The 25,288-nt window shown below is 44.4% G+C and overlaps 1 protein-coding gene across 1 annotated transcript in view; it reads left to right on the top strand.

Annotated features, from left to right (window-relative positions):
• Positions 1-4,703: 4,703 nt before the first annotated feature.
• The window catches only part of Strip2 (striatin interacting protein 2), a 50,148-nt gene continuing 29,563 nt past the window's right edge, over positions 4,704-25,288 (top strand). The window contains exons 1-13 of the mRNA XM_028866188.2: positions 4,704-4,930; positions 9,902-9,971; positions 13,804-13,878; positions 14,874-15,011; positions 16,456-16,576; positions 17,328-17,396; positions 17,594-17,700; positions 18,396-18,523; positions 19,904-20,107; positions 21,214-21,449; positions 21,713-21,778; positions 22,184-22,247; positions 22,929-23,000. Coding sequence (XP_028722021.1) covers positions 4,793-4,930; positions 9,902-9,971; positions 13,804-13,878; positions 14,874-15,011; positions 16,456-16,576; positions 17,328-17,396; positions 17,594-17,700; positions 18,396-18,523; positions 19,904-20,107; positions 21,214-21,449; positions 21,713-21,778; positions 22,184-22,247; positions 22,929-23,000 — 1,488 coding nt within the window. The 5' untranslated portion in view covers positions 4,704-4,792. The remainder of the gene's footprint in view (positions 4,931-9,901; positions 9,972-13,803; positions 13,879-14,873; positions 15,012-16,455; positions 16,577-17,327; positions 17,397-17,593; positions 17,701-18,395; positions 18,524-19,903; positions 20,108-21,213; positions 21,450-21,712; positions 21,779-22,183; positions 22,248-22,928; positions 23,001-25,288) is intronic.

The following is a 25,288-nucleotide window of genomic DNA, read 5'->3' as shown; positions in this document are numbered from 1 at the left end:
CTGCTGCCGGCACCACCGGGCATGTTTAAATGACCATTGCCCTGAGAGTCTTGTTTTACACTGAGACCCTGATAACAAGTGCCTTGTCCCTCCCCCACCACCCCACCTTGACACACACCTGCCTGTGTGTGAGAAGCACATCTTTTCAGAACCACCGCCTTGAGATGAGGACTGTGGGGTTAAGATTCAAACAAACAAAAAAAACAACCAAAATAAACCAAAGCATGGATCTAGGTCACCAATACCACTGTACTGCCCTTCTGTTGGGACCAAAAGATCGAAACACCTAGAATCTGAATGAATCCAGCCAAAGGGGGGTGGGAGATTCAGGGGTTCAATACCCAGCACCCATATGTTGGCTCACAAGAATCTGTAACTCCAGTTCCCTCTGCTGGCACTGTATGCACACGGTGCACAGACATTTGCAGGTGATATACTCATAGGCATAAAGAAAAACAATACTGGTTACTTCATAACCTCCAGTTCTGGGTCCCAGACCAGGTCCCTAGAGCTTCTTGTGTTACATGCCATGTTATCCTGTCTACCAACCAGGTAGCCCCCAGAAACGAGGGAATTGAAGACTTCCTGCATTTTATTTTTAAGCTATCTTAGTGCCAGGTACTATCTATTTAATGAAGTATTTTACTTTTGTGAATTAGAGGGCTTAACTGGAGAAAGGAGTTTGTTTTATATCTATTCCTGTTTTGTACCATCAACCCTCTGTCAGAGGCCTGAGTTTGGAAATAAAGCTTTGGGACAAGGGAACTTGGTAGTACAGTATGGGGGAGGGGTGTTGTATCTGTGTGTGGGTATGTGAATGTGAGTGCTAGTGCCCGTGAAAGCCAGTTATATACAGGTGGTCGTGAGCCACCTGGTGTGGGTGCTGGAAACTGAATTCAGGTGAGTTCAGTGAGTCATCGCTAGCTAGAGAATTATAGATTTTAAAATGCTAGCAACATCTCAGCAAATGGAAAGACACATAGACCAGCCTGACAAATTGTCTCGCAGGTACATTTCTGGGTACTTCTGTGGCCATTGGTATTCCTGACTGTCACTCATTTGTGAATAAGCTGAGTGGCCCACAGTTTCAAAGTTTTCAGTGGATTGAAGTTTCTTGTGGCTTCATCTAGTTTTTCCCAGACACTTCATGACAAGGATAGATGTGATCTTTGCTGTTTTCCAGTCCACTAGGAGATGATCACCTTCTGATTCTTTGCAGTCTTCAAATTTTCAAGTCCCATCTCTGAGAGCCAAGTCAGGTGCTCAGCAGTTGCCTTTAGATGGAAGCCAGAGGACACCTCCCTCCTCAATCTCACTCCCAATGGCTCAATCTTTGCCCTTTGCCTTGGGGATAAACAGAAAAAGGAAGAAAGCCTCAAAACTAGTGTCTGTGAGGATTTTACAGACTGGCTGGGCTCCCTGGAGAGTCATTCCTGGACTGTCAATCCTAGAGCTCTGGCTGCTCAGGAGGAGTAGACAGTGAACTCTTTAGTAAGAAACCCAGTGGGCTGTGCTGTGGCAAATGTGTCCCACTAAAGCAGGGAAAAGCTAGGTGTAGGTTGGAATCTTAATGGAGATTGTACATTTCCAAGAGTATAACAAATTAGGCCCTAAAAAAAGTCTAAAGTCAAATAGTTTGTGCCTTGAGCCAAAGACTTTCTTGGAAATTCACATGAGTTTATTTTGCAAAGGTATTGCAAAAAAGGAGATTTTGCTCCCCAGGGGACATATTGTAATGCTTAAAAACATTTTTAGCTGTCTTAACTAAGGGAAAAGTGCTACTGGCGTATTTCAGGGACAGCCAAAAGTTCTGCTAAACAGCTTAAAATGTGTGGGACACTCCCCCATAATAAATCATTTTTTTTGTACAAAATGTCAATGGCGCCGGGCAGTGGTGGCACATGCCTTTAATCCCAGCACTTGGGAGGCAGAGCCAGGCAGATCTCTGTGAGTTCGAGGCCAGCCTGGTCTACAGAGTGAGATCCAGGACAGACACCAAAACAACACAGAGAAACCCTGTCTCGAAAAACCAAAAAAAAAAAAAAAAAAAAAAAAAAAATGTCAATGGCACATAGATTGTGAGGCCCTGTGTTAAACCTACAGAAATGTGTTGTGCAAAAGCCAATGAAGAGCCAGGTGTGGTGCACATCTGTAATCCCAGCACTTTGAGGACAGGAAGATCAGGAGTTCAAGGTCATCCTGAGTTAAACCATGTTTGAAACCAGCCTGAGCTACATGAGACCTTGACTCAAAAAAAAAAAAAAAAAAAAAACCACAATGAAGGTTGGCCCTCCAAAGGAGCTACATCCACAGTGGAGATGGGGTGGGAAGGGAAGACTGGTGGTGCTGGTGAGGTGTTGGGGACCAGGAAAGTACCCAGAAATTTCCAAGGAATGAAGCCTCTGTCATTCCCCCTCCACCCCGCCACCTTACCAACTAACGGAAAGGTGAGGTATAAAGAGTTCAGGGTCTGGAGAGAAGGCTCACTGGTTAAGAGCACAGGCTGCTCTTGCAGAGGACCTGGGTTCCATTCCTGGGGTCAAGATGGCAGCTCCCAACTATCTGCAACTCCAGTCCCAGGAAGTCAAACTCCCTCCTCTGGCCTCCATGGGCATCGGGAAGGCATGTGGTACACAGCTACAGAACAGACAAAACCCCCATACACATAAATAAGCAATATATTTTTAAAAAGAAATGAGGTTAAGATGTGTACAATGTCGCATGTCTGTAATCTCAGTACTCAAGAGGATGAAGCAGGATGACCATGAGTTAAAGGCCAGGTTAGACTACATAGTTCCAGGCTGTCCTGGGGTACAATATGAGACCATGTCTACAAAGAACATAAGTGTCCTTAAGATATAGGAAAGGAGGGATCATTGCATTGTTTCAGGAGAATAAAAATACCACAGTTTGGGATCCCAGCAAGTTGGTTTGGCAGCAACACACCTGAATGAAGTAAGGGGAGTTCAAAATAAATAAATAGATAGATAGATAGATGATAGATAGATAGATAGATAGATAGATAGATAGATAGAGTCTTTCTAGAGGAGAAAGGGTCATAAGCAGGATCTTAAAGAGCAGTAGCTGTTCTGCCTAATTTTATGCGAGCTTGACACAAGCTAGTCATTTTTGGAAGATAGAACATCAGTTGAGAAAAAGCCTCCCCGGGCAGCCTGAGCTGTGGGCAAGCTGATGGGGCATTTTCTTGATTGATGGTTGCTGTGGAAGGGGCTGGCTCACTGTGGGCATTGACACCACTGGGCAGGCAAGTAGTCCCGAGTTGTACAAAAGAGCAGGCTGAGCAAGCTGTGAGGAACAAGCCAGTAAGCAGCATTCCTCCATGGCTTCTCCTTCAGCTTCTGCCCTGGCTTCCCTCTGTAAGCTGTCAGTTGAAATAAATCATCTCCTACCCAAGTTGCTTTTGGTCATGGTGTTTTATCGCAGCAACTGAAACGCCAAAACTATAGTAACCCGAGAGAATGGGTTTCTTCCACAGAGCCGCATACTTACTACATTGAGACACGACGCAATATAATACTTTGGGATCCCCATGGAGTTCTCTGCGCTTATGAGTTTCCTAATTAGTAAAAAACCTGATTTGGCCATGGTGTTTTATCTTGTCAGAAAGGTGTGGTACTTGGGAAACACCTAGTGCAGTGTTTGGCACAGCCCCCAACTCAATGATCCCTTCACCAACCACCATCTTCTTAAAGCAATAGTTTAGGATAGCGATTTGGTCCCTCCCATTCCCTTCAGATCTGCCAGTCTAATTCAGGACAGGTCAGAACCCATGGCCTTCAACTGTCCAATTATCTGGAGCTTTTAGGGTGTAGTGTTTTGTTGTTGTTGCTGTTTTCTTTCTTAATTTAAATATTTATTGTTTGTATATGTGGGAATGGGGGAAGACACCGCGGAGTACTTATGGAGGTCAGAGGTTAGAGGACAATTTTCAGCAGTCTGTTTTCTCCTTCCACCATATGGGGGACCCGGGGATCGAACTCAAGACTTTAGGCTTAGATTAGAAGCAAGTGCCTTTCCCCACTGAGCCTTCTCGCCCGCCCAGGGATGCTTTAGAGAAGGGAAGGAAAGAGCAGCGGGTGAGGGTGGGGCTTGCTATCTATTCGCACCACGAGAAAGGTGCCCACATAGCTCAGGACAGATAAAGAGGAGCAGCCCCTCGAGGGCGTCAGGGATTTCAGGGACGTTCCTCCCGCAACTCCCAGTCTCCCTACCAAGAGTTCTCTTCAGACAGCTTCCAGAGAGGGTAGGTTTGTGGTGTGGTGGCTCAGGCTATCCCAAAGGGCCAAGCCCTTCTCTGCGACAAAGCGGGGTATGAGAGGCTTGCAGCAGAGAGCATTGGGGGTCCTGGTCCGCGGTCACGCAGAGACCTAGACTGCAGTGGAACAGGGGCGGAGACCAGGGCTCGCAGGGAAAGGCCGCTACGTGAGACAGGACAGCGTTGAAAAGAACAGGCAGCGCGGAGCTAAGTCGCCTGAGCTCAGGGTCCAGAGAGGAGGAGCGGGGAGCCAAACTAGTCCCCGGCTGCCAGCCACAGTGCAGCGCAAAAGCCGGGGTGTGAGGGGGAACGATTCCTTGAAAGAGCCCCCACCTCTGGCCGGCTGATCAGCCAATCACAGCAAGGGGCGGGGACTCAGAGAGCAGTCACAGCCAATAGGAGCGGAGGGGGCGGAGCCTGGCTCCGGGCGCGCGCTGTGGCTGGGTCGCCCCGGGCAGATCGCGGAGCTGCCGTAGGGAACCGCTGAGGCGAGCTGCTGAAGGGAGCCGGCCCAGCATGGACGACCCCGCGGCGCCCGGGCCCGTCGGCTCGCCCGCTAATGACAACGGCAACGGCAACGGCAACGGCGGCAAAGGGAAACCGGGTGCGCCCAAGGGCCGGGAAGCATTCCGCAGCCAGCGGCGGGAGTCGGAGGTGAGGAACCGGGAGACGTCCGCCGGCGGGAAGCGGCGACTGAGGTGACGCGGCCCACAGCCGGGTCCCTTCCCGCTGCGGGTCGCCGGCTTGCTAGTCCAGTTGCCTGCGGGTTCCCTAACCCGCGCGAAGAGCGTAACAGCTACTTTCCAGATACTTGGTAGCTGTCGCCGGGTGAAGCTGGAATTCGGACCCCCATTTACTGATGGGGAAGCAGCGCGCAGAGGTGCTGCCCGGAGGGGTGGGAGCCCGAGCTCGGCCGCAGGAGGGAGGGAAGGGTGGACAGGCGTGCGAGCAGCACACCTCCCGCTCCAGACTGCAGCAACTGGTTCTGGACTGGACCAGACCAGCCTGGAGCCCCTGCTTTTCCTTGCTATCCCCTCCCTGCCCTCGGGGTGATGGAGGTGGCTCGGGGAGCGCCTTCCACGGACACCGCGCCCCTGTCTAGGAGGGTTAAAAGATTAAATCTGGGGTGGGACCAGAGCGGCATTTGGGGTCAGCTGTCCCAGGTGCAGCTACGGGTTCTTTTGACTATTTGGATATCTAACTAGGACAGTGAAAAGACTGAATTATTGTTACCCCACCACCAACACACACACACACACACACACACACACACACACACACACACACACACACCTTATCCAACCAATTTCCATCTATTAGTCAAGAGCAAAACTGCACCTGATTGCGCGCGAAGGGGGAGGCATAGTCAGGGGGACGCAATGTCGCATATGGAAGGGGCTATGGAGGTCATCTGGTTTCGCCCTTATTTTAACTGATTTCATCTTTGTTTACTTATTTGAGACAGCTCAGGGCAAAAGCCATTGACAACAGAGCTTCATTTGCCCTAGATGGGCTTGAACTCACTGTGTTAGCTGAGGAGAGCCTGGAGCTCTTTCCTGATCGTCCTGCTTCCATTTCCCAAGTGTTAGGATGACAGTGTGTGCCACCAAAGTGAACCAACCCTTTCATTTTCCTACGCAAAAGACACAGGGCTGGAGGATGTGGCTCAGTGATGGAGTGCTTGCCTAGCATGTTCAAGGTGCTAAATTTGATCTCCAGCACCAAAAAAGAGGCAGAGGGTGGGATGGGGTGGGGGGAAGTCATCTTGGGAGTAAAAAAAGAGAAAACCAACCTTCCTGAGATCAGACACCTGGCAAAGTGAGTGGCCAAGACCACCAAGTTCAGTGTCAGTTTTTTGGTTTGTTTGTTTGTTTGTTTTTTCCAGCACTACCATTTATTATCTGTGTGGCTTTGGGCAAATTACCTGACCTATCTGAGCTCCAGTTTCTTCTTGTGTAAAATGGGGTTAACACTTATAAATAATTGAACATAAAGTGCTTAGCACAGCTCATATAATTAATTGGTCAGTACTTATAACTCATCATTCTCATTAAGTGGCAGAGGGGGTCCATGGTGGTTTGTCTGAATAATACATCACAGTTTCCAAAGTGATTTGTCTACTTGGTAAACAGAGATCGAGCCTCACAAAACTAAGCATGTTTACTACCACTGAGCTTTCCCCCAGACCCCCAGCTCCTGTTTTCTAAAAGGTAAAACTAGAGGGGGAAACATTGCCCCCAAAGTCACCATCTTGCACAGTCAAGGTTTCCTTGCTAGGAGTTTCTTTTAGAAATGCCTTGTACCTCCTTCCCCAAAAGAGACATTGGTTGTTTGGGTCCCCCACCTCACCCCAGTTCAAGAAAGGATCATGGTTTTAGAGGTCTTTCATGGTGGGAGGCATGGTGGAGAGCTGTTTACATCTTGGCTGCACCAAGTAGAAGTGAGACATTATTCTTGATCAAATATTTTCAGGGGATAACATTGAAGTTAATAGGTGCTAATGATATGTCAACAAATAAGGCAGAGTCTTTGCCCTGATAGAGCTACTAGCATTCTAGGAGGGGCAGGGAGACAGACAATATGCAAATAAGTAAAGTGGCTGCTGAGTGCTGTGTTGGATCACCCTTCTGAAGCAGAGGAATGATCCTCACCTATCCCAGCTTTCGTCAGGAAAAGGCTTTCATAGTACTTTGCTTTTGCCAGTGAGTTCAACATTGATACCCAGAGTTTTCCTGATACTGCTGTTTACCTGCTGAATTTCTGCAGCTGCATTCTTCATGCTTAGAGATGAATAACTGCAGTAACCATCTCTGTCTGGGCTCATTGCCTCCGAAAAGCCTTGCTGGAAAAATTAGCTTTCCTCCACCTTCAAATGCAAAGGATATACTTGTCAGTATGTCCCCTATCATCTTTGCAGTGCCCAGATCTGTTTTTCCTTCCCTCTTTGCTTTCCAGTAGAGGGCAGTCCTTAGAGAAGATAGTTTTCTTTGTAGGGCTTCTGAAACAATTGCTAGAAGAGACTTACAAGTGGCACAAATATATAAATGCTCAGGGCCTTTCTTGTACTTAACTCATTAGTCCTTACAATAACCCTCTGAAGAAAGTCTTATTATTGTCCTCATTTTATGGATGAGAAAACTGAGCATTTTCCAACAATAATTACTGATGCCAACCGAATGTCGTACATGTGAATTCCATTTTGACACTAATTACCCAGGGTTAGTGCATACACAAGATTGCCCCTACTTCAGATGCCAGTCACAGGTGAGGTTCTGAGATTGTATACATTCTTCTTTGCAAACTGAAAACTCAGGTTACCATTACCCCTGTTAAGCTGGATTGATAATTTGCTAGAATGACTGAACTCGGGGATGTATATACTTAAGATTCTAATTTTTAAATGAAAGGTACAAATCAGCAACAACAAATAGAAGAGATTCATAAGGCAAGATGTGGGCTTGGATTGGCGCAGAGATTCTATGCCCTCTCTAACTAAGGGTCACCACCCTCTTAGTACAGCCATTTTTTTTCATCAACACCTAACTGCAAGTCATTGTTTCAGGGATACTCTCACACACACCCTCTCTTCCTTTCTGTGCAGTTGGATGTGAACATGTGTGTGCACGTGGGTGAAGGCCAAGGAGGTAATCTCAGGTATCGTTCCTGAGCCATTCACCTTGTTTTTTGAGAAAAAAGACTTTTCACTGGTGAGGAACTAGCCTCAGCTGGCCAGGATGGCTGCCCCAGCACTGAGATTACAAACATGTACTCATGGGTTCAAAGGACTGCCAGCGCCTCGTGCTGGCATAGCAAGAACTTTCCTGGCTGACCGAGCTAGCTCCTCAGTCCCTGTTCCAGGGTTCCATATGGAGCATGACAGGGAGCAGTTAAACCATTGGCCATGCAACTGAGCTCCATCTATGGTCCACACCCCACCATCATAAGAGCAATGCTTATTAGCTTCACAACATGCTTATTTTTTCTGGTAGGGTCAGTCCTTACTTAGAACTATATAAGGGTCCACCATGAGTTATCAGTAATATTAATTCTGGTATAGTTAATGGGCTCCTGAGTAACAGACAATACCATCAGAATGATCTAAGGATTTTAGGAACACTGTGCTAGGAACCCAGGGCAAAGACCAAATATTTACTTTATACTCTACTGAGGCACAGAGAAGTAAACTTAGCCGTGATTACATATTATGCAACAGAATCATGATCCAAATTTTATTTATTTTTGCTTAGTTGATTTTTGAGATCGGGTCTCACTATGTAGCTCTGGCAGACCTGGAATTCACTATGAAGACCAGCTGACCTCAAATTCACAGAGATCCTCCTGCCTCTATATCCTGAGTACTAAGATTAAAGGCGTGTGCAATCATGCCTAGCAAAATTCAGAATTTCAAAAATTCACATAGGGCTATACACAGTGACTCACAACTGAAATCCTATACTTGGAAGGCTGGAGCAGGATTGTCCTTTGAGTTCAAAGCCAGTCTGGAGTACATAATGATTTCTGGGGCATCCTGGCCTATAGAATTAGACCCTGTCTCAAAGAAACAAAAAATGAAAACAGCTAGAGAGGTAGCACATTTGGTAAGGTGCTTGCCTAGCATGTACAAAGCCCTGGGTTTAATTCCCAGCAACTCATATACTAGGTGGTGGCGCATGTCTGCAATCCCAGCACTGTCTAAATAAATAGAGTTCATATAAAAGTATACTAAAAAATACTCATAAAATCTTAACAGGTTTGAGAGTGAGAGTATTAAAATATTTTAAAGTGGATTATACATACAATATCATAGAAATTTATTATTTGATACAACTTGGAATGTAAATGCTACCTTATTTACACTAACTCTGGATAATTAGTTGTTAAATGTTAGAACTCAAAACCTTTTTTTTTCTTTTTTAGTATATGAGGAACCTTCAGCATGAGACATATTTAGTGGGCTAATGACAGAACTTGGGCCAGAATTCAGTTCTCCTCTTTTGGTTTTTGCCTATCTTTTTTTCCTAGACATGAGCTAGACGTTCCTCTTGTCTCTGTTTCTTGTAGATTAGATATAGGCTCAAATCATTGCTTTCTTTTTGCTTGTTTAGTTGGTTATGTAACCGAGTGCTGGGACTAGAGGTGTATGCCACCATACCCAGTTTATGGGGTACTTGAGGTCAAACTCGGGGCCTGGTGCATGCTAAACAAACATTCCACCAACTGGGCAACACTCCCAATCCCTTGGGGGTTATTTGAGACAATATCTCACTATGTAGCTCAGGCTGACCTTAAGCATGGATCCTCCTGCCTCTGCCTCCAGAATGGAGCATCATAGGCACATGTTACCAGGCCTTGCTTCAGATGGCAGCTTTCATTCTTGTTTATTGTTCTGTCCTTTACTTAGACACTCTGATACTGGATAGGAATCCCCCCAGCCCTCCCCTGCGTGGGCCTCAGATTTTGGCTTGAAAGGGGAGGTTGTCTCTCAGATGAAAGGGCCAATTAAGACTTTCTAGATGCTTCTCTGATCTGACTTTGGCCTCCAAGAGAGGGAAAAAGGTGAAACTAGGGTATATTCTTTCTTTGACAACCTCTTTTCCCATTACTGGAAAATTTTCTCTATTATAGGGCTCTGTGGACTGCCCTACTCTGGAGTTTGAATATGGAGATGCAGACGGGCATGCAGCAGAGTTGTCAGGTATGAATAGATGGGTCAGTAGTGAGTGGAAACATGGTTGAGAAAGCAACAGGGCTGTAATCTCCCCTGGCAGCTTCTCTGGTCTTAACAAAAGCTATTGAACAAGGGCTGTTACCATTATATCCTTCCCCCAACCCAATAACAAATATCTCTTGCATTTCCTTCTGTGAATTCCCCTTGTTGGTAGTATTCTTCATTTGTTCAGTTTATTCCTCTTTCCTAGTCATTCTTTTTTAAAATTTATTTTTTTTTATTTTATGTGAATTTATGCTTTGCCTGCATGTATGTCTGTGTGAGGGTGTTGGTTCTTGGAGTCACAGACAGTTGTGAGCTGCCATGTAGTAGCTAGGAATTGAACCCGGGTCCTCTGGAAGAGCAGCCAGTGCTCTTAACCACTGAGCCGTCTCTCCAGCCCCCATCATTGTTTTTCTTTTGATGCACTCTCAAATCAGTCCTCCCCACTTTCCATTATTTGCCTCTCTCATCCTATAATCCATGTGTTTGTGTGCCTGTTCTCTCTGCCACCCTTTCTTTATCCCAGTCTCTCTCTCCTTTGTCTTCCTTCCTTTCCCTAACACTTGTCCCTATTAAAATTCCAGTCGTGGCTGAAGGAGATTATCGGTAATTGGCTGGCTGAGTGAGGCTGGACATATCACCTGCATCATTCACAGTCGAGCTCTGCTGTAGATATTTGTGAGCTGGGGTTAAGTGATCCCATTCCTTTTTCAATTCGGAGCTGCTCCTCCCTGTCTGGAATAGGGCAATGTGTTTTAGAATAGGGCAAACGTGATCTCCTCACATTAAGGGCCTCCATGTTACACGTGCTGTGAATGCTAGTTATTAATAAATGAGCTTTGGGTGGAGATGGTGTGAAAGTTAAATATTCTGTCACATGGAAATGACACTTTGAGACATGCTTTTTCAGATAAAAAGACAAACATTTTTGCAGAAGTTCTGGTGAATAAGCACAGTGAATAAATTTTGCAGTGAGTGACAGAAATAGCTAGGTTTAATCGTGAACAAAGGATTAGACTCTAGAATGTGAATATGTGGAGAGAAAGAGAGATGAACAAAGATGAGATGACTAACCTGATAGAGAAGCAGACAAAGGATATGAACGCTCAGAAAGTCAGTGACTATATAAAGGGGCATGCATGAGTCTTTCTGTTGGATCCACAGCACCACAAAAGAAAGTGTGTGTGTGTGTGTGTGTGTGTGTGTGTGTGTGTGTGTGTATGTGTATCTGAAAATATGTTCAATTAATTAATGAAGAAAAAACATTTTTTAAAACAGGATATTATAAATTACGGTTTTACTCAATTATTGAAAAAAAAATAGCCAAATGAAGGGAAACACATGAACTATGAACCAAAGGCTGAGGGGCCCCCAGCTGGATCAGGCCCTCTGAATAGGTGAGACAGTTGATTGGCTTGATCAGTTTGGGAGGCAACTAGGCAGTGGGACCAAGTCCTGTGCTCATTGCATGAGTTGGCTGTTTGAAACCTGGAGCTTATGCAGGGACGCTTGGCTCAGTCTGGGAGGAAGGGACTGGACCTGCCTGGACTGAGTCTACCAGGTTGATCGCAGTCCTTGGGGGAGGATTTGCCCTGGAGGAGGTGGGAATGGGGGGTAGGCTGGGAGTAAGGAGAGGGGGTGGGAGGGGGGAGAATAGGGGAACCCGTGGCTGATATGTAGAACTGAATGGTATTGTAAAAAAAAAAAAAAACAGGATATTATTTCACAATCATCAGACTGCAAAACTTAAAGGCTGGCAAGATGGCTCAGCAGGTAGACCACTTGCCACCAAGCCTCATGATCTGAGTTTAAACCTCAGACCCATATGGTGATGGAAGAAGAGAACTAACACCCACAAGTTATCTTCTGGCTTCTCTATGTGCAGTATGGCACTCATATACTCATACACCCAGACACAAAATTAATTAATTAATTCATGATTTAAAAAAAACCTCAAAGGACTAATGAGCATTTTTCTAGACTGCTATGTGTTGTGTAGCAGTATGAAGGTGCAGGGTATAAAATTGGAAAGCATTAGGTCATATCTAATAAAGTTGAAGATGTACACATATTATGACCTAGTAATTTTATTCCTAGATGTATAATATGAAGAACTTTATCCTTGGGCACAAAAAAAGCATTTATTTCAGCCTTGTTTTTAATTATGAAAAATTAAGAACAACCTAAATTCCCATCTGCAGGGGAATAGATAAACTAGCATATAAGTGTAGTCAGTCTGTATATAGCCATTAACATAATTGGTCTGTATCAACATACTTCACAAATAAATACCCAAAACAAAGTCGAGGCAAAGAAGCAATAAAAAAAGAATTTATACAATTTATAATAATGTTAAGATTAAAAATAGAACACTATCACAAATACATTGTTTACATTTAGATTTCTTTTACTTGATGTGTATGAGTGTTTTGCCTGCATGCATGTATGTATGTATATTACATGTGTACTCTGGATGTGAGGATATGGATAGTTGTGAGCCACCATATGGGTGCTGGGAATTGAACCTGGTCATCTGTAAGAGTTACAAGTGCTCGTAACCACTGAGCCATCTCTCCAGCCCTGGTATATTGTTTATAGACAGATACATATGTAGTAAAAATCTAAAAATGGGCATGTGAGGAATACATGCCAAATTCATGATAGTAAGTTACTTCCCAAGAAAGGAGTAAGACTGGAGAGTAGTCTGAAGGAAATATGACAAATGTAATATTTGTTTAATCTGAGTAAAAGATACATGGCTATCTTAAATGTATTTTATAGTTATCTGTATATGAAATTTCATTAACATTTTAAAAATAAGGACAAAGTTCAGCACTGTTTACCTTCCTGACTGGGCTTTCCTGACTTTCCTGATCAAAATAAATAAAAACACATATACTCACATTTCCATTAATGAGTTAATGATTAATATTTAAGATTCAAAGTTGAGATTTGTTTCTGGCCATCCCCAGATTCTGAGACACAAAATTTAAGAGTTCTAACTTCCAAGTAATTCTCAATCTTTAGCTAGTTGGCTAGAATATAAGTAAATTCCTATTACTTCATGATATAGATGGAATAGATTTTGAGATACTTGATTTTTAAATCGTCTTTGTAAAATGAGGGTGCAGAGTGAATATTCTGGTGCTGGAAAGATGGGGGACATCGTTATCCTGTTTTATAGTCAAAGGATAGGTCATTAAGGTTAGATTTTCCTAAACACAAAATCTTTTGGCAACCCTCAGTTTGCCACATGATTTACCACATCAACTGCCCAGGTAGCCATATGTAGGAACCTAAATTTCTGTACCCTTCAAGGAAACTCAGCATAAAGAAACTGGCTCCCAACCAGCATGTGAGGTTTTGTTTGTTTGTTTGTTTGTTTTCAGCCCTTGTCCTGCCTTCCTAAACAGCACAGAATCTTGCCTCTAAGATCCCGAGTTGTGTTGCCCTTCTCTTCCCTAAAGATAGGATAGTTCTGGCCTGGGTTGGCAGAGCTGAATGGACTGCAGCCCTAAGAAACAGAAGTGATGACATTAGACCCCCTGTACTCCAACCCCCCTCCTGGCCCTTACCAAATGTCGAAGGCTGGCTTCCTTCTCTGCTGCCAGCCATCTGGCAGGACGACAGGTTTCATAGTTTAATCACCCAGGGACACACATGGCTATTTTTAACTGTTCTGAAAGGGAGGGAACTGGCTCTAGACTGAATTGGACACAAGAATGTGTTGGAACCTTCAGCTCCCTCAAGTGATCCTCTGTACTCTAGATTCCTCATTGGGGCTTCTAAATGTGACTGTTTTGTCTTTCTGCTACAGAATTATATAGCTACACAGAGAACCTGGAATTTACCACTAACAGGAGGTGCTTTGAAGAAGATTTCAAGACTCAAGGTAATGCTACATCCCTATTCACAGAAACATGCTCTTTCCCTCCATTGATATCCCAGTCTGATCTAGTAAAAGGCTAAATCAAAGTTTGATTCCTCATCCCCTTCCCAACCACATACCCTTTGTTCCTTGCATATGGAATATAGAGTTCCTTATAGAGAGAAGGTGAAACCAAGAGAAGTAGAGAGATGGCTCAGCAAGACTGAACTAATGCCCTACTGCCCGATGGAATCCTGTGCCTAACCTAGTCCTTAATGTTTAACTTCTGCCCTTGCCAGTAGTAGATTTATATGCCCTTACTGTGATCCCTTCAGATCTGTTACCCTACTTTCTCAGTGGCAATTTAATTTTTAATTTGACAAATATGTGGTGAGTATCTGTTGTGTCAGAGATACAGGAAGCAGATGTGGAAGTAATTTGCAGCTTCTACAAATAAGGTGCAGTCTGATAGCAGTGGGGAATGCGCATAGCACACAAGGAGCCAAGGCCCAGAGGGAAACTCGAAATGTAAAAGAGTGTTTAGGGCAGAGCTTTTGGTTTGGGCATTAATGTGGAAGGGGTCCTCTTGTGGTGGGCCTGTAAGGATGCCCAGGAGCTGGACATGCATGGAGACAGAGGGACTCCTTAAGGAAGGGCAGAGAACAGACTATACCTTGTGGACAAAAGTGGGAATGGTGAAGATGTGGGCACAGAGTAGGTTCAGACTAGGACATTTTGGGTCCCTTTTCTATCCCTTATGTTTCCTGGCTAAATAAGGAAAGCTTGGGCTAGGAGTGTAGCTTAGCAGTAGAGCTTGCCTAGCATGTGAAAGGCCCAGGGTTCAGTCCTCAGTGCCACACACACACACACAAAAAAAAAAAAAACCTGTTTTAAGTAAGAAAAGGTTTTGGAGAAAAGAATCTTTTGGGAACTGAGAACAGAGGTGGGTATATTATCAGGGCCTTTCCAGGAAGAAGTAGCAGTGCCAACATTAGCTGTGCACGGCTTTATATCCCTAGTGCAAGACACTAAGGAATGGCTGGAGTTGGAAGAAGATGCCCAAAAGACTTATATGATGGGACTTCTGGACCGACTGGAGGTGGTCAGTAGGGAACAACGGCTTAAGGTGGCCCGGGCGGTTCTCTATCTAGCCCAAGGTAAGGGTCTGTTTTCACTGATTTGATAGGGGTAGAAACCAGGTGGGGAGTGGATAAAGCAGGGTCTCTTACATCTCAGTGACAGGGCTTGCCACGGTAGGAGTAGCCTGTCCTTGCAAGGAGATCAAGAGACAGTATTGGATACTGTTCTGGATCTCTTGGGATCTGCCTCTATCTTACCAAGCACATCAGGTTCTTCCTTTCTTTTGTCTTTTTAAAAACAGGGTCTCATTTTGTAGCTCTGGCTAGTTTCGAACTCACAGAGATGCATCTGCCTCTGCCTTACAAATGCTAGGATTAAAGATGTGTGCTGTCATGCCTGGCTCTCTTTTCTTTCTTTTTCTCTGAGAATGACTGTGAACTCTTGATCCTCCTACCTCTACCTTCTAAGTTAGGATTACAGACATAGGTCATCATACCCTGTGCATGTCACAACTTCTTACATGGATTTTTCCCTCTTTACTCTGGGCTCTAAGTGTATATGAAGATTGGCAAAAGAGTCCGTGTAGGGAGGGCTGATGAGGTACCACCAATAGAGTTAGCACAGACACTGCTTTCATCAACTGTGCCCTGGCACCAGCACTGAGGTTTCTCATTGGCATTTGAAGATTCAAGCCAACACAGCTGCAGGAGGGGATGCTGGGAATAATTTGGAGATAACCAGAACTAAATGAGATTAATTGGGGAAAGCTTCCCAGAAGAAACGTGTCAGCCAGGTGTTGGAAGAAGCATTGAGATAGTCTTGCTAGAAAATGAACATAAGCTCTTAGAGCACGCATGTGAGGACTGCTGGCAACCCGACAGATTGGGAACTAAGAACTGTAAAAAACAAACAACAGAACGACAAATGGGAAGAAGAGCTAGGAAAGGAAGAGTGCAGTCGATAAGGTGGTACTTGTGAATCTCTTGGGTCTGATGCTCCAGCCAGCTTCTAACTGCCAAGACAAAGACCCTTTTCCTTGAGGGCTTTGCCTGCAGCCCATGCTGGGCAGTCAGAGAGCGGGGAGAATTAATAGACTCAGTCCTCATAAAAATGACTAACAAGATTGAGAAGATAATCCTGAGTGAGATAACTCTGAGTTGTGTGTTTTGTGCTATGTCCAGAAAGTCCCCCGAGACTGAGCTCTTTCAGCTGCCTCCCTTCCCTCTCTCACTCCCCCATTCCTCTTCTGGTGATTCCTGAAGAGCCATCCATTCCCAAATATTTGCACTTGAGTCCTTATCCTAGGATCTACTTCTGGCGGGTGGGGGGATTTAAGGTTGACTTACCCAGGAGACTACCTCTTTTCTCCACTGACTCACTCATTTAAGGAAGTTCTCATGGGCACTGCCCAAATTCTGTGAGCCTCATTGGTCTGTAGAATATTGGGAAAATGTTAGGATCATGTGGCAGGGTAGGAAGCTGCCCCCTCTCAACTCCTGCTGTGCCTGTCTGATCCTCCAGGCACTTTTGGGGAATGTGATTCAGAGGTCGATGTGCTACACTGGTCCAGATACAACTGCTTCCTGCTCTATCAGATGGGAACCTTCTCAGCCTTCCTGGAGCTACTCCACATGGAAATCGAGTGAGAAGCCTTGGGAGGGGGCTGGCTTAGAAACTTTCTTGAAGAACGGATTCTCGTGTCTGTGGATTTCCTCAGTAGATTTCCCTATGAGAGCTGAGTCTGCTCCCATCTCCACTCAGAGCTCACTGGCAGTTTCCCCTACCAGCTTTCTGGATACTCTGTTCTTGCTCCCTACGCTTGAACTAAGCGCAGCTACGATCCTGAGCTTCACAGGCCTATCCTGGTTTGGTTACCTTTTTAATCTAAGCACCTTTTCAGCTGAGCCCAACTCTGGAATTCATAAAGGAAACTTTTTCCATAATAAACACAATGCAGGAGGAACAGACCAGTTTCTGTCAATGTGACAGAAATTATTTCCCTCATGAGTGGTGACTGTAGCGGTGGCCTTATCTGCTGCTGTTCCTACAGCGAACCCTCTTTCTCTTGTGCCTGCTGTCCAGGAGCTTTAGATACACTGAAGTCTGTTTACTATATGTCAGATGTTGCTTAGTATCTGTTCTGTGTCCGGCACAGTGGTAAGCATTGTGTGGAATCACAAGAGAGGCTGATATCACCTTTTGCCTGTCTCCACCATAGATGAGGATTTCCTGAGGTAGCAAGGGAATTCTACGGGTTCCTATACCTTAGATCAGTTTCCTTGTGGATACATAACCAGGGGATGGCAGGCATTTGTTTGTGTGAGGAGGGAGGGAGAGCACAGGGAGGAAGGAGACCTTATGGCTTCCTGTTCTTTCCTTCCTCTCTATGGCAGCAACAGCCAGGCCTCTAGTAGCGCCCTTCGGAAACCAGCTGTCTCCATTGCTGACAGCACTGAGCTCAGGTGAGTGAGGGGGACCGTGGGCTTTGGACAGAGGTGTGGTTAGCATGGGTTACCCTTTTTCCAAATCCCGGATGAGTGAGAAGTTACCTTTTAACTAATCTTATCTGATTGGACTCCCACTGATGACATTCTTGAAGTCTGTACCTATAGTCTGGGAACTGCCTTGGGAATCTCTTATGATCCTTTTGTAACTCCAGGGTGCTGCTGAGTGTCATGTACCTAATGGTGGAAAATATCCGCCTGGAGCGAGAAATAGACCCCTGTGGGTGGAGGACAGCCCGAGAGACCTTCCGAACTGAATTAAGTAAGAAGTGGCACTTGAGGAGGGGTGGGTATAGAGTACTGAGGGTGGACGGGAAGTAGTGGAAACCCAGCAGAGGAAAGTGGACCTATATTCTCTCTTTCTTTTTAAAATCAGCATCTTTTCTTTTTTAAGACAGATGTTTCATGGGACACGAGGGCTGGGTTTAATTGCATCCCTGTGTGTCTAGTTCCCCTGGTTAGAAATGAGGATAACTGTTCTTCTCCCATTTCATCATGAATCCCATATTGTGGGGAAAAGATTTGAAGTTCCTTAAAAACTGGACTTTGTTCTAATGTAAGTTGAAGTGGTCATCTGAGAGGGGTAGAATGTGAAAGCATTAAAAAAATATATTTATTAATGTAAATAAGTAAAGAATAAAGTATGGCCCATGAAATACCTTGATTCCTTTAGCTAGAAAGCCACATCATTATTGTTACTTCCTATTTTGTATGACCCCGAAAGCATTATCTTAATAACCTCTGGGGTGGGGGCACACTATTTTACCATAATAGCCCCAATCCTGTCCTTTAAGGGAATTCCCTCTGGGGTCTCACTATGCCTCCTTCTCAAGACAAAGTGCTCTGGAAGTTTTCAGGGGAGGTGAGTGCCTTCCTCAGTGCACCCAGACTCAGGGATCTTAGGGTAGGATATCAGCTACTTCATCTCTCTTTCTCTTGGTTCTCGTTATACCTCAGGCTTTTCCACACATAATGAAGAGCCTTTTGCCCTCCTGCTCTTTTCCATGGTTACCAAATTCTGCAGTGGCCTGGCCCCTCACTTTCCAATAAAGAAGGTTCTGCTTCTGCTCTGGAAGGTGGTTATGGTGAGTGGCTGATCTCCATTCCCATCTCACCTGGTCAGAGCTAGGCAGCGGAATAAGCCAGCTGTTAGCCCCAGCTAACTGAGAGGAACAAGAGGCCCACCTGGAGTCATCAAAGCTTTTGTACCATCAGGTTTCTGTTTCTATTGGAGGAATCTGTTGGATGCCACCCCATGAGCTGAAGATGTCAATGGCACCTTTCTCTAAGAGAACTCATGTTTCATAGAAAGAACCCTAGCTGACCACTGGAATCTGACTGTTTATACCAGTGAACCTTGGACAATTCTGTACCTGTTTCTGTAGCCATGAAATGTTAAGATTAATGCATGCCTTTTCTTCTAATAGAGAATGGGTGTCCTTACAAGTATATAATTAATCATTTATTTATTATTTAATCTGGCCCTTCATCCTATAGTCTCCCTCTGTCTCCCATCCTATAGGGCTGGAGGAACAGCATACCCTCTCAGTGGGCCTCCTAGGGTGAACCACCTCTTGATTACAGAGGAAACTATGCAACACTAGGACACCATAGCATCTGAATGTGCTCCTTAAAATTGATTGTGCCGAGGACAGTGGCACATGGTTGTAAAACTAGCACTCAACAGACTGAGGCATGAAGACTGAAGGTTTAAGGCCATCTTGGGCCACACATTGAGACCCTGCTCAAAAAACAAAACAAAGGGAGGACTGTCTCCTATTTTTTAAATGGTTTCCAGTGGTGTCCCCTCCCCTTCTAACGTTTAGTGCTGTTTCCAACCCCAGGTCAGTAAATCATGCTGTGGTTTGTTCTGACCCTAGAGAGCCTCAGACTGAAGTGGTGACAATGTTTGCTTCTTCATGTGCAAGAGGCAGTGTGAGGAATCGGCAGCTGGGGTTCTTTCCTTCTGTCCATGTTTCTCTGACTTCATTCTCGATTACTGCCCCCCCTTCCCCTCTCTTCTCTTCTTTTTTATAACAATTTTTTAATTACAATATAATTACATCATTTTCCCCTTTACTTTTCCTCTCTCTAACACCTTCCATGCCCCCATCCCTGCTCCTTGTTCTCTCTGAAATCCATGGCCTCTTTTCCTTTAGTTATTGTTACATACACACATACACACACACACACACACACACACACACACACACACACACATGTGTATGTAACAATAACTAATTGTTAACGCCATGGGAAATGCCTCTGTATAGGGTATCTCAACATGTCAGGTCTATTTATATCCTAAGTTAACCCCATGTGAATCTAGGGTGTACGTGTGTGTGTGTGTGTGTGTGTGTGTGTGTGTGTGTGTGTGTGTGTGTATTTCCAAATACATAAATGCAGCATGCTCAGGACTGACCAGATGATATTAGATAACCTCCCTTTTCCTTTTTACTCTCTAGTTTACACTTGGTGGATTTGAGCATCTGCAGGCTCTCAAAATACAGAAGCGTGCAGAGTTGGGCCTGCCTCCATTAGCTGAGGACAGTATCCAGGTCGTAAAGAGCATGCGTGCTGCCTCCCCACCCTCTTACACTCTTGATCTGGGGGAATCTCAGCTGGCACCTCCACCCTCCAAGCTACGGGGCCGCCGTGGTTCTCGAAGGGTATGGACCAAGCATATGGTAATATTGGGGTATGGACTGGTCAAGAATCAAGATTCTAAGATGCTATGGATGTGGTAGGAAATGGCAGTAAATGGCCATCCCAGGTTGGGCCTGTATTCAACATGAATCCTTAGAGTTTATACTTGGGCCCCTGTCCATGTATTATTCATCTGGACCTCAGTGACTAGAGTTGCTTAGCCTCCTAAATATGTGTGTTAGAATTCTGAGAGTAGGAACCCTGAAAAGAGCACCTAGCAAATCTGCATGTCTATCATGAATCACTTACCATTTTCTTGGCAGTAAGAAGTTTTATTTTGAGCTACCATACTCTGTCTGGCTTTGGACCACAAGCTTACATTTGTGAGCTGGCTGGTTAGGTTTCTAGATAGTGTATATTATAGAGAAGTTCTGAATAGGTTACATTGAGCCGTGACCACATTTTCATGAACTCACCTGCCTGACCTATCAGAGTTTACCAATGAAAGGTGACAGAGCCACACAATCCAGTCTAAATTGTAGGCAGTATGACTTTGAAAAAAAAAAAAAAAACCTTTCTTTTTTTTGTTTCATAAAGTAATGCTTACTCATTGTAGAAAATTTGGAACAAATATAAAAATGTGATGAAGAGAGAAAAATCACCCACAAGCTTAACAACCAAAGGCAGTCACTGTTAACTTTTTGGCCTATTTCTGTCCAATCTCTTTTTCTTATGCAATAAGATTTAACATTCTAAACTCACTTTCCTCTGCCTGGCAGCAAGCTTCTGTCATCTTCTTCCTCAGTCAGCCAGCTGGTGTATGCTGACAGCAGGCAAACTAATTGAATGTTCACCTAAGCAGAGCATAATTAGGAGGGAAAGTGGCTGGGGGAGCACAGGTGCTTTCGGGAAGCTAGCTAGCCAGCACACTGTACTCTGTGCTCTGTTCCTGGCCATGGCCCTTCTTCCCAGGAGCTGAGTCCAGTGAGTTAGAAGATTGAGATGAATAATGGAATGTTCTCATAGTAAAAGGGTTTCAACCTCATGTTTCCTGACGTCTAGAGAGAGTAACTTCAGACAAGGTTGCCATAAGCTCTATCTAATTTCCTCTCTCCACCACCACCACCAGCAACTCCTCACCAAGCAAGACAGCCTGGACATCTACAATGAAAGGGATCTCTTCAAAACTGAGGAACCAGCCACAGAGGAAGACGAGGAGTCTGCAGGTGATGGAGAACGAACCTTGGATGGAGAGTTAGACCTACTAGAACAGGATCCGCTCGTGCCACCTCCACCCTCACAGACACCTCTCTCTACTGACCGGGTAGCCTTTCCCAAGGGCCTTCCCTGGGCCCCAAAGGTCAGGTAGGTTTAATGGCACCAATATCCTGAGCTTTGGGATTTCGATCACTGAAGAGCCAGGGTGGAATAGCATACATATTCAGTATTCATTAACCTGGTGTGGTAATCAGAACTCCTGGGTTTGAAGTTCCTTCTGTTGATTTCTGTGTTCTTCCACTGCTCTAGTCCTTCCAAAGGAAGGATCAAGAACTCTGAAAAGTTCTCTTTCTCAAGGTTGTTTTGTTTTCTTCCTCTCTCTGGTATTGGTCTCTTCACCATCATCTCAGACAGAAGGACATTGAACACTTCTTGGAGATGAGCAGAAATAAGTTCATTGGATTCACCCTGGGGCAGTAAGTGACTAGATATTCAAAACCAAATATAAAGTATATATATATATGTGTGTGTATATATATATATGTATATATGTATATATATATATATATATAATCTAGAAGGTATTTCACTATCAAAGGTGTCATTAGGCTACATAGTCCTTTAAGTGGGAATCTGTCACCTGCAGGCCAAGTGAATAATTAAGAGACTATATGATATAAATCATACATGCTTTCAGACATGCTTCTGTGTGTCATTGTTATTTTTGTGACTTTAAGCAAATGATGGACCTGGAACCTTATATAAGAAGGTATAGAATACCAGGGGTAGATGCTAAAGTGTGTGGGCCCTGGGACCCCACAGTATATGGTTAGTTTTCTCTCCTGCTGAGCTTATGGTTTGGTGTTTTGGGCCTCTTACAGGGACACAGATACCTTGGTTGGATTGCCTCGACCCATCCACGAGAGTGTGAAGACTCTAAAGCAGGTGACCAGGGTGGACTTCCATTTCTCGGGGATAGGGAGCCATCAGTTAAGTCAGATTACCACTACCTTGCATACTGGGAAGAGGTCTTCTTCCAGATACGCCCAGGACCTTCTGCATCCCCACTGCAGGCCTTTTGGCCAAATAGGAAAAGTCAGGTCTCTCTCTGCTTCCCCATTTTCCTACATTCAGATCGATGAGAAAACATTCCCTTCTCTTGTTTCTTTCCCTCCTTCTGTCCTTCTCTCTCCCTTCCCATTCTGTTTCCTTTCTTTATCTCCCCACAAGTCTACTAGCTTCTAAAGGCCAAAGATTGGGTAGGAATCGTCTTTCTATCCAGTTACGTTAAACACAAAGAATGTGGGGTCACCACTCTATACATACATGCATGCATATCAAACCTGTCTGGGCAAAGGTCTATTCTTGGCTTCCCCCTACATTTTAAAGATAAATGACTAGGTATTTGTTAGTATCCAACAAATATGTAATACACAGAAACATTGTTTATGAAGTACTGCTCAGTGCTAATTATGCAGAAGAGAATAAGGTTCTTGTTTCCAAAGGTCTGTTTGGGACGATAAACCTATGGACTATTTCCTTATGAACAAGGAAGGATAGGGAAGAGATTGGAACACATGTAAATGAGGTTCTCAACCCTTGTTGATGTTTTCTTATCTTTGCCAGCACAAGTATATCTCCATTGCAGATATACAGATCAAGAATGAAGAGGAGCTAGAGAAATGCCCCATGTCTTTGGTAAGTCAAGGGCTCCGGCACACAGAAGGGAAGAATGAACTCTGTCTGTGGTGCTGACACAGAGCATACATTGTACACGCACTCATTCAGCTTGTTGACTCTTACCGTGTGTCATATAAGACAAAAGCCACACACTGTATTAAAGTTGGAGAACAAGACCATCCCAGAATGGTAGATCCTGTGAAGATAATTTAAATAGGATAACAGCTGGGCGGTGGTGGCACACGCCTTTAATCCCAGCACTCGGGAGGCAGAGCCAGGAGGATCTCTGTGAGTTCGAGGCCAGCCTGGGCTACCAAGTGAGTTCCAGGAAAGGCGCAAAGCTACACAGAGAAACCCTGTCTCGAAAAACCAAAAAAAATAAATAAATAAAAAATAAATAAATAGGATAACATCATGCAACTATCTGTCGGCCATTTTGGGTTGGGCAGTTGGAATAGACTCTAAAGCAGGTGACCAGGGTGGACTTTCATTACTCGGGGGTAGGGAGCCATCAGTTAAGTCAGATTACCACTACCTTGCATACTGGGAAGAGGTCTTCTTCCAGATATGCCCAAGACCTTCTGCATCCCCACTGCAGGCCTTTTGGCCAAATAGGAAAAGTCAGGTCTTTCTCTACTCCCCCATTTTCCTACATTCAGATCGATGAGAAAACATTCCTTTCTCTTGTCTTGTTTCTTTCCCTCCTTCTGTCCTTCTCTCTCCCTTCCCATTCTGTTTCCTTTCTTTATCTCCCCACAAGTCTACTAGCTTATAGTAGTAGATGAGCTATCTAAGAAGATAACATTTAACCAAGATCTGAAGTACGGAAAGGAGCCAGCCATAGAAACATCCAAGGAAAAAAAATCCCAAGTAGAATCAGAGCAGAAGAGGCAGGCACAGAGAACAAGAGGCAGCAAAAGAAGGCTGCTGTGACAATCCATGGGTAAGAGGTGGGATTGTGGAGATGACTTCAGACAAGTGGCCTGGGGACACATTATGTAGGACCTATTAGCAGAGGTAGGGAGCTTCCTGATTCACTGCACAAAGGGAAACCTTTGGAGATTTTTAGCAGAGGAAAGACATTGTTCTGGTTTAAAACAAAAACAAAAACAAAACAAACAAACAAAAAACCACCATCTACTAAGCAAAGATTAGGCCAAACAGAGAGGGGAGGCATTAACTCATTTCAAAACAGTTAAGGTGAGAGTTGATATGACCTAGGGTCATAAAGTAGGTGAATTTGGGTTATATTTTGGAAGTATTGCTGACAAGATTTGCAGCTCAATTAGATATATATCATGAGGCAAAGAGAAGAATCAAGAATAAGTGTTGGCAGGGCAGCGGTGGTGCACACCTTTAATCCCAGCACTCAGGAGGCAGAAGCAGGGGGATCTCTGTGAGTTTGAGGCCAGCCTGGTCTACAGAGCTAGATCCAGGACAGGCACCAAAACTACACAGAGAAACCCTGTCTGGAAAAACAAACAAAACAAACAAACAAACAAACAAACAAACAAAAAACAAATGAGAGTCATTGATTTATTACAATGTTAAGAACTATAGACAAGGCTAAGAGAACCCAAAGGAGAAGGCAGAGACAGAAGGGGATGGAACCCAGGAAAGTCCCTAGAATACACCCATGGATTGAGGGTGGGATGAGTCAGGAAAGAAACCACAAAGAAGTAAGGAAAACACTCAATGAAGTGGAAGAAAATCTACAAGTTTAATACCATAAAAACAGTCTTTAAAGAAGGGGGCGACTGGCTAGGCCAAAAGCTGCTGAGAGATGGCCCATGATAAGAACAGAAGTGTGTATTGGATTGGGCAGTATTAAGATAGTTGGTGACGGTGAAGAGTGATCACAGAGAAATGGCTAAAAGCCTGATATGAGTACATTGAAAAGGAATGTGAAGAAAAGAAGTAGACAACCAAAAAGTGTGGTAAAGAAGGGGAGAAAAATGGGATGGTAGCTACAGGAAGATGTGAGATAAAGGAGAGTATCATGCTAAAACATAAAAATGTACAGTGTTTGTGTAATCCCAGTACTTGAGACAGAGGCAGAAGGGTCATGAGCTCAAAAGTCATCCTCAGCTACTTATCTAGCTGGAGGCCAGCCTAGGCCATTTGAGACCTTGTTTGGATAAAAAAAAAAGAAAGAAAGAAAAAGAAATGAAATGATCCAACAGAGCAACTAACTAAAGGTCTGATAGATTCTATCAAGAGAAAGGAAAGAGTATGTGGGCCGGAGAGATGGCTCAGTGATTAAGAGTACTTTCTGTTATTCCCATGGATCAATTTCCAGCACCCAC

This window comes from Peromyscus leucopus, chromosome 3 (genome assembly GCF_004664715.2).
Source record: "Peromyscus leucopus breed LL Stock chromosome 3, UCI_PerLeu_2.1, whole genome shotgun sequence".
In the NCBI taxonomy this organism is placed as follows: domain Eukaryota; kingdom Metazoa; phylum Chordata; class Mammalia; order Rodentia; family Cricetidae; genus Peromyscus; species Peromyscus leucopus.
Note: the sequence above shows the minus strand (reverse complement) of the source record. Positions and strands in the feature narration are given on the sequence as shown.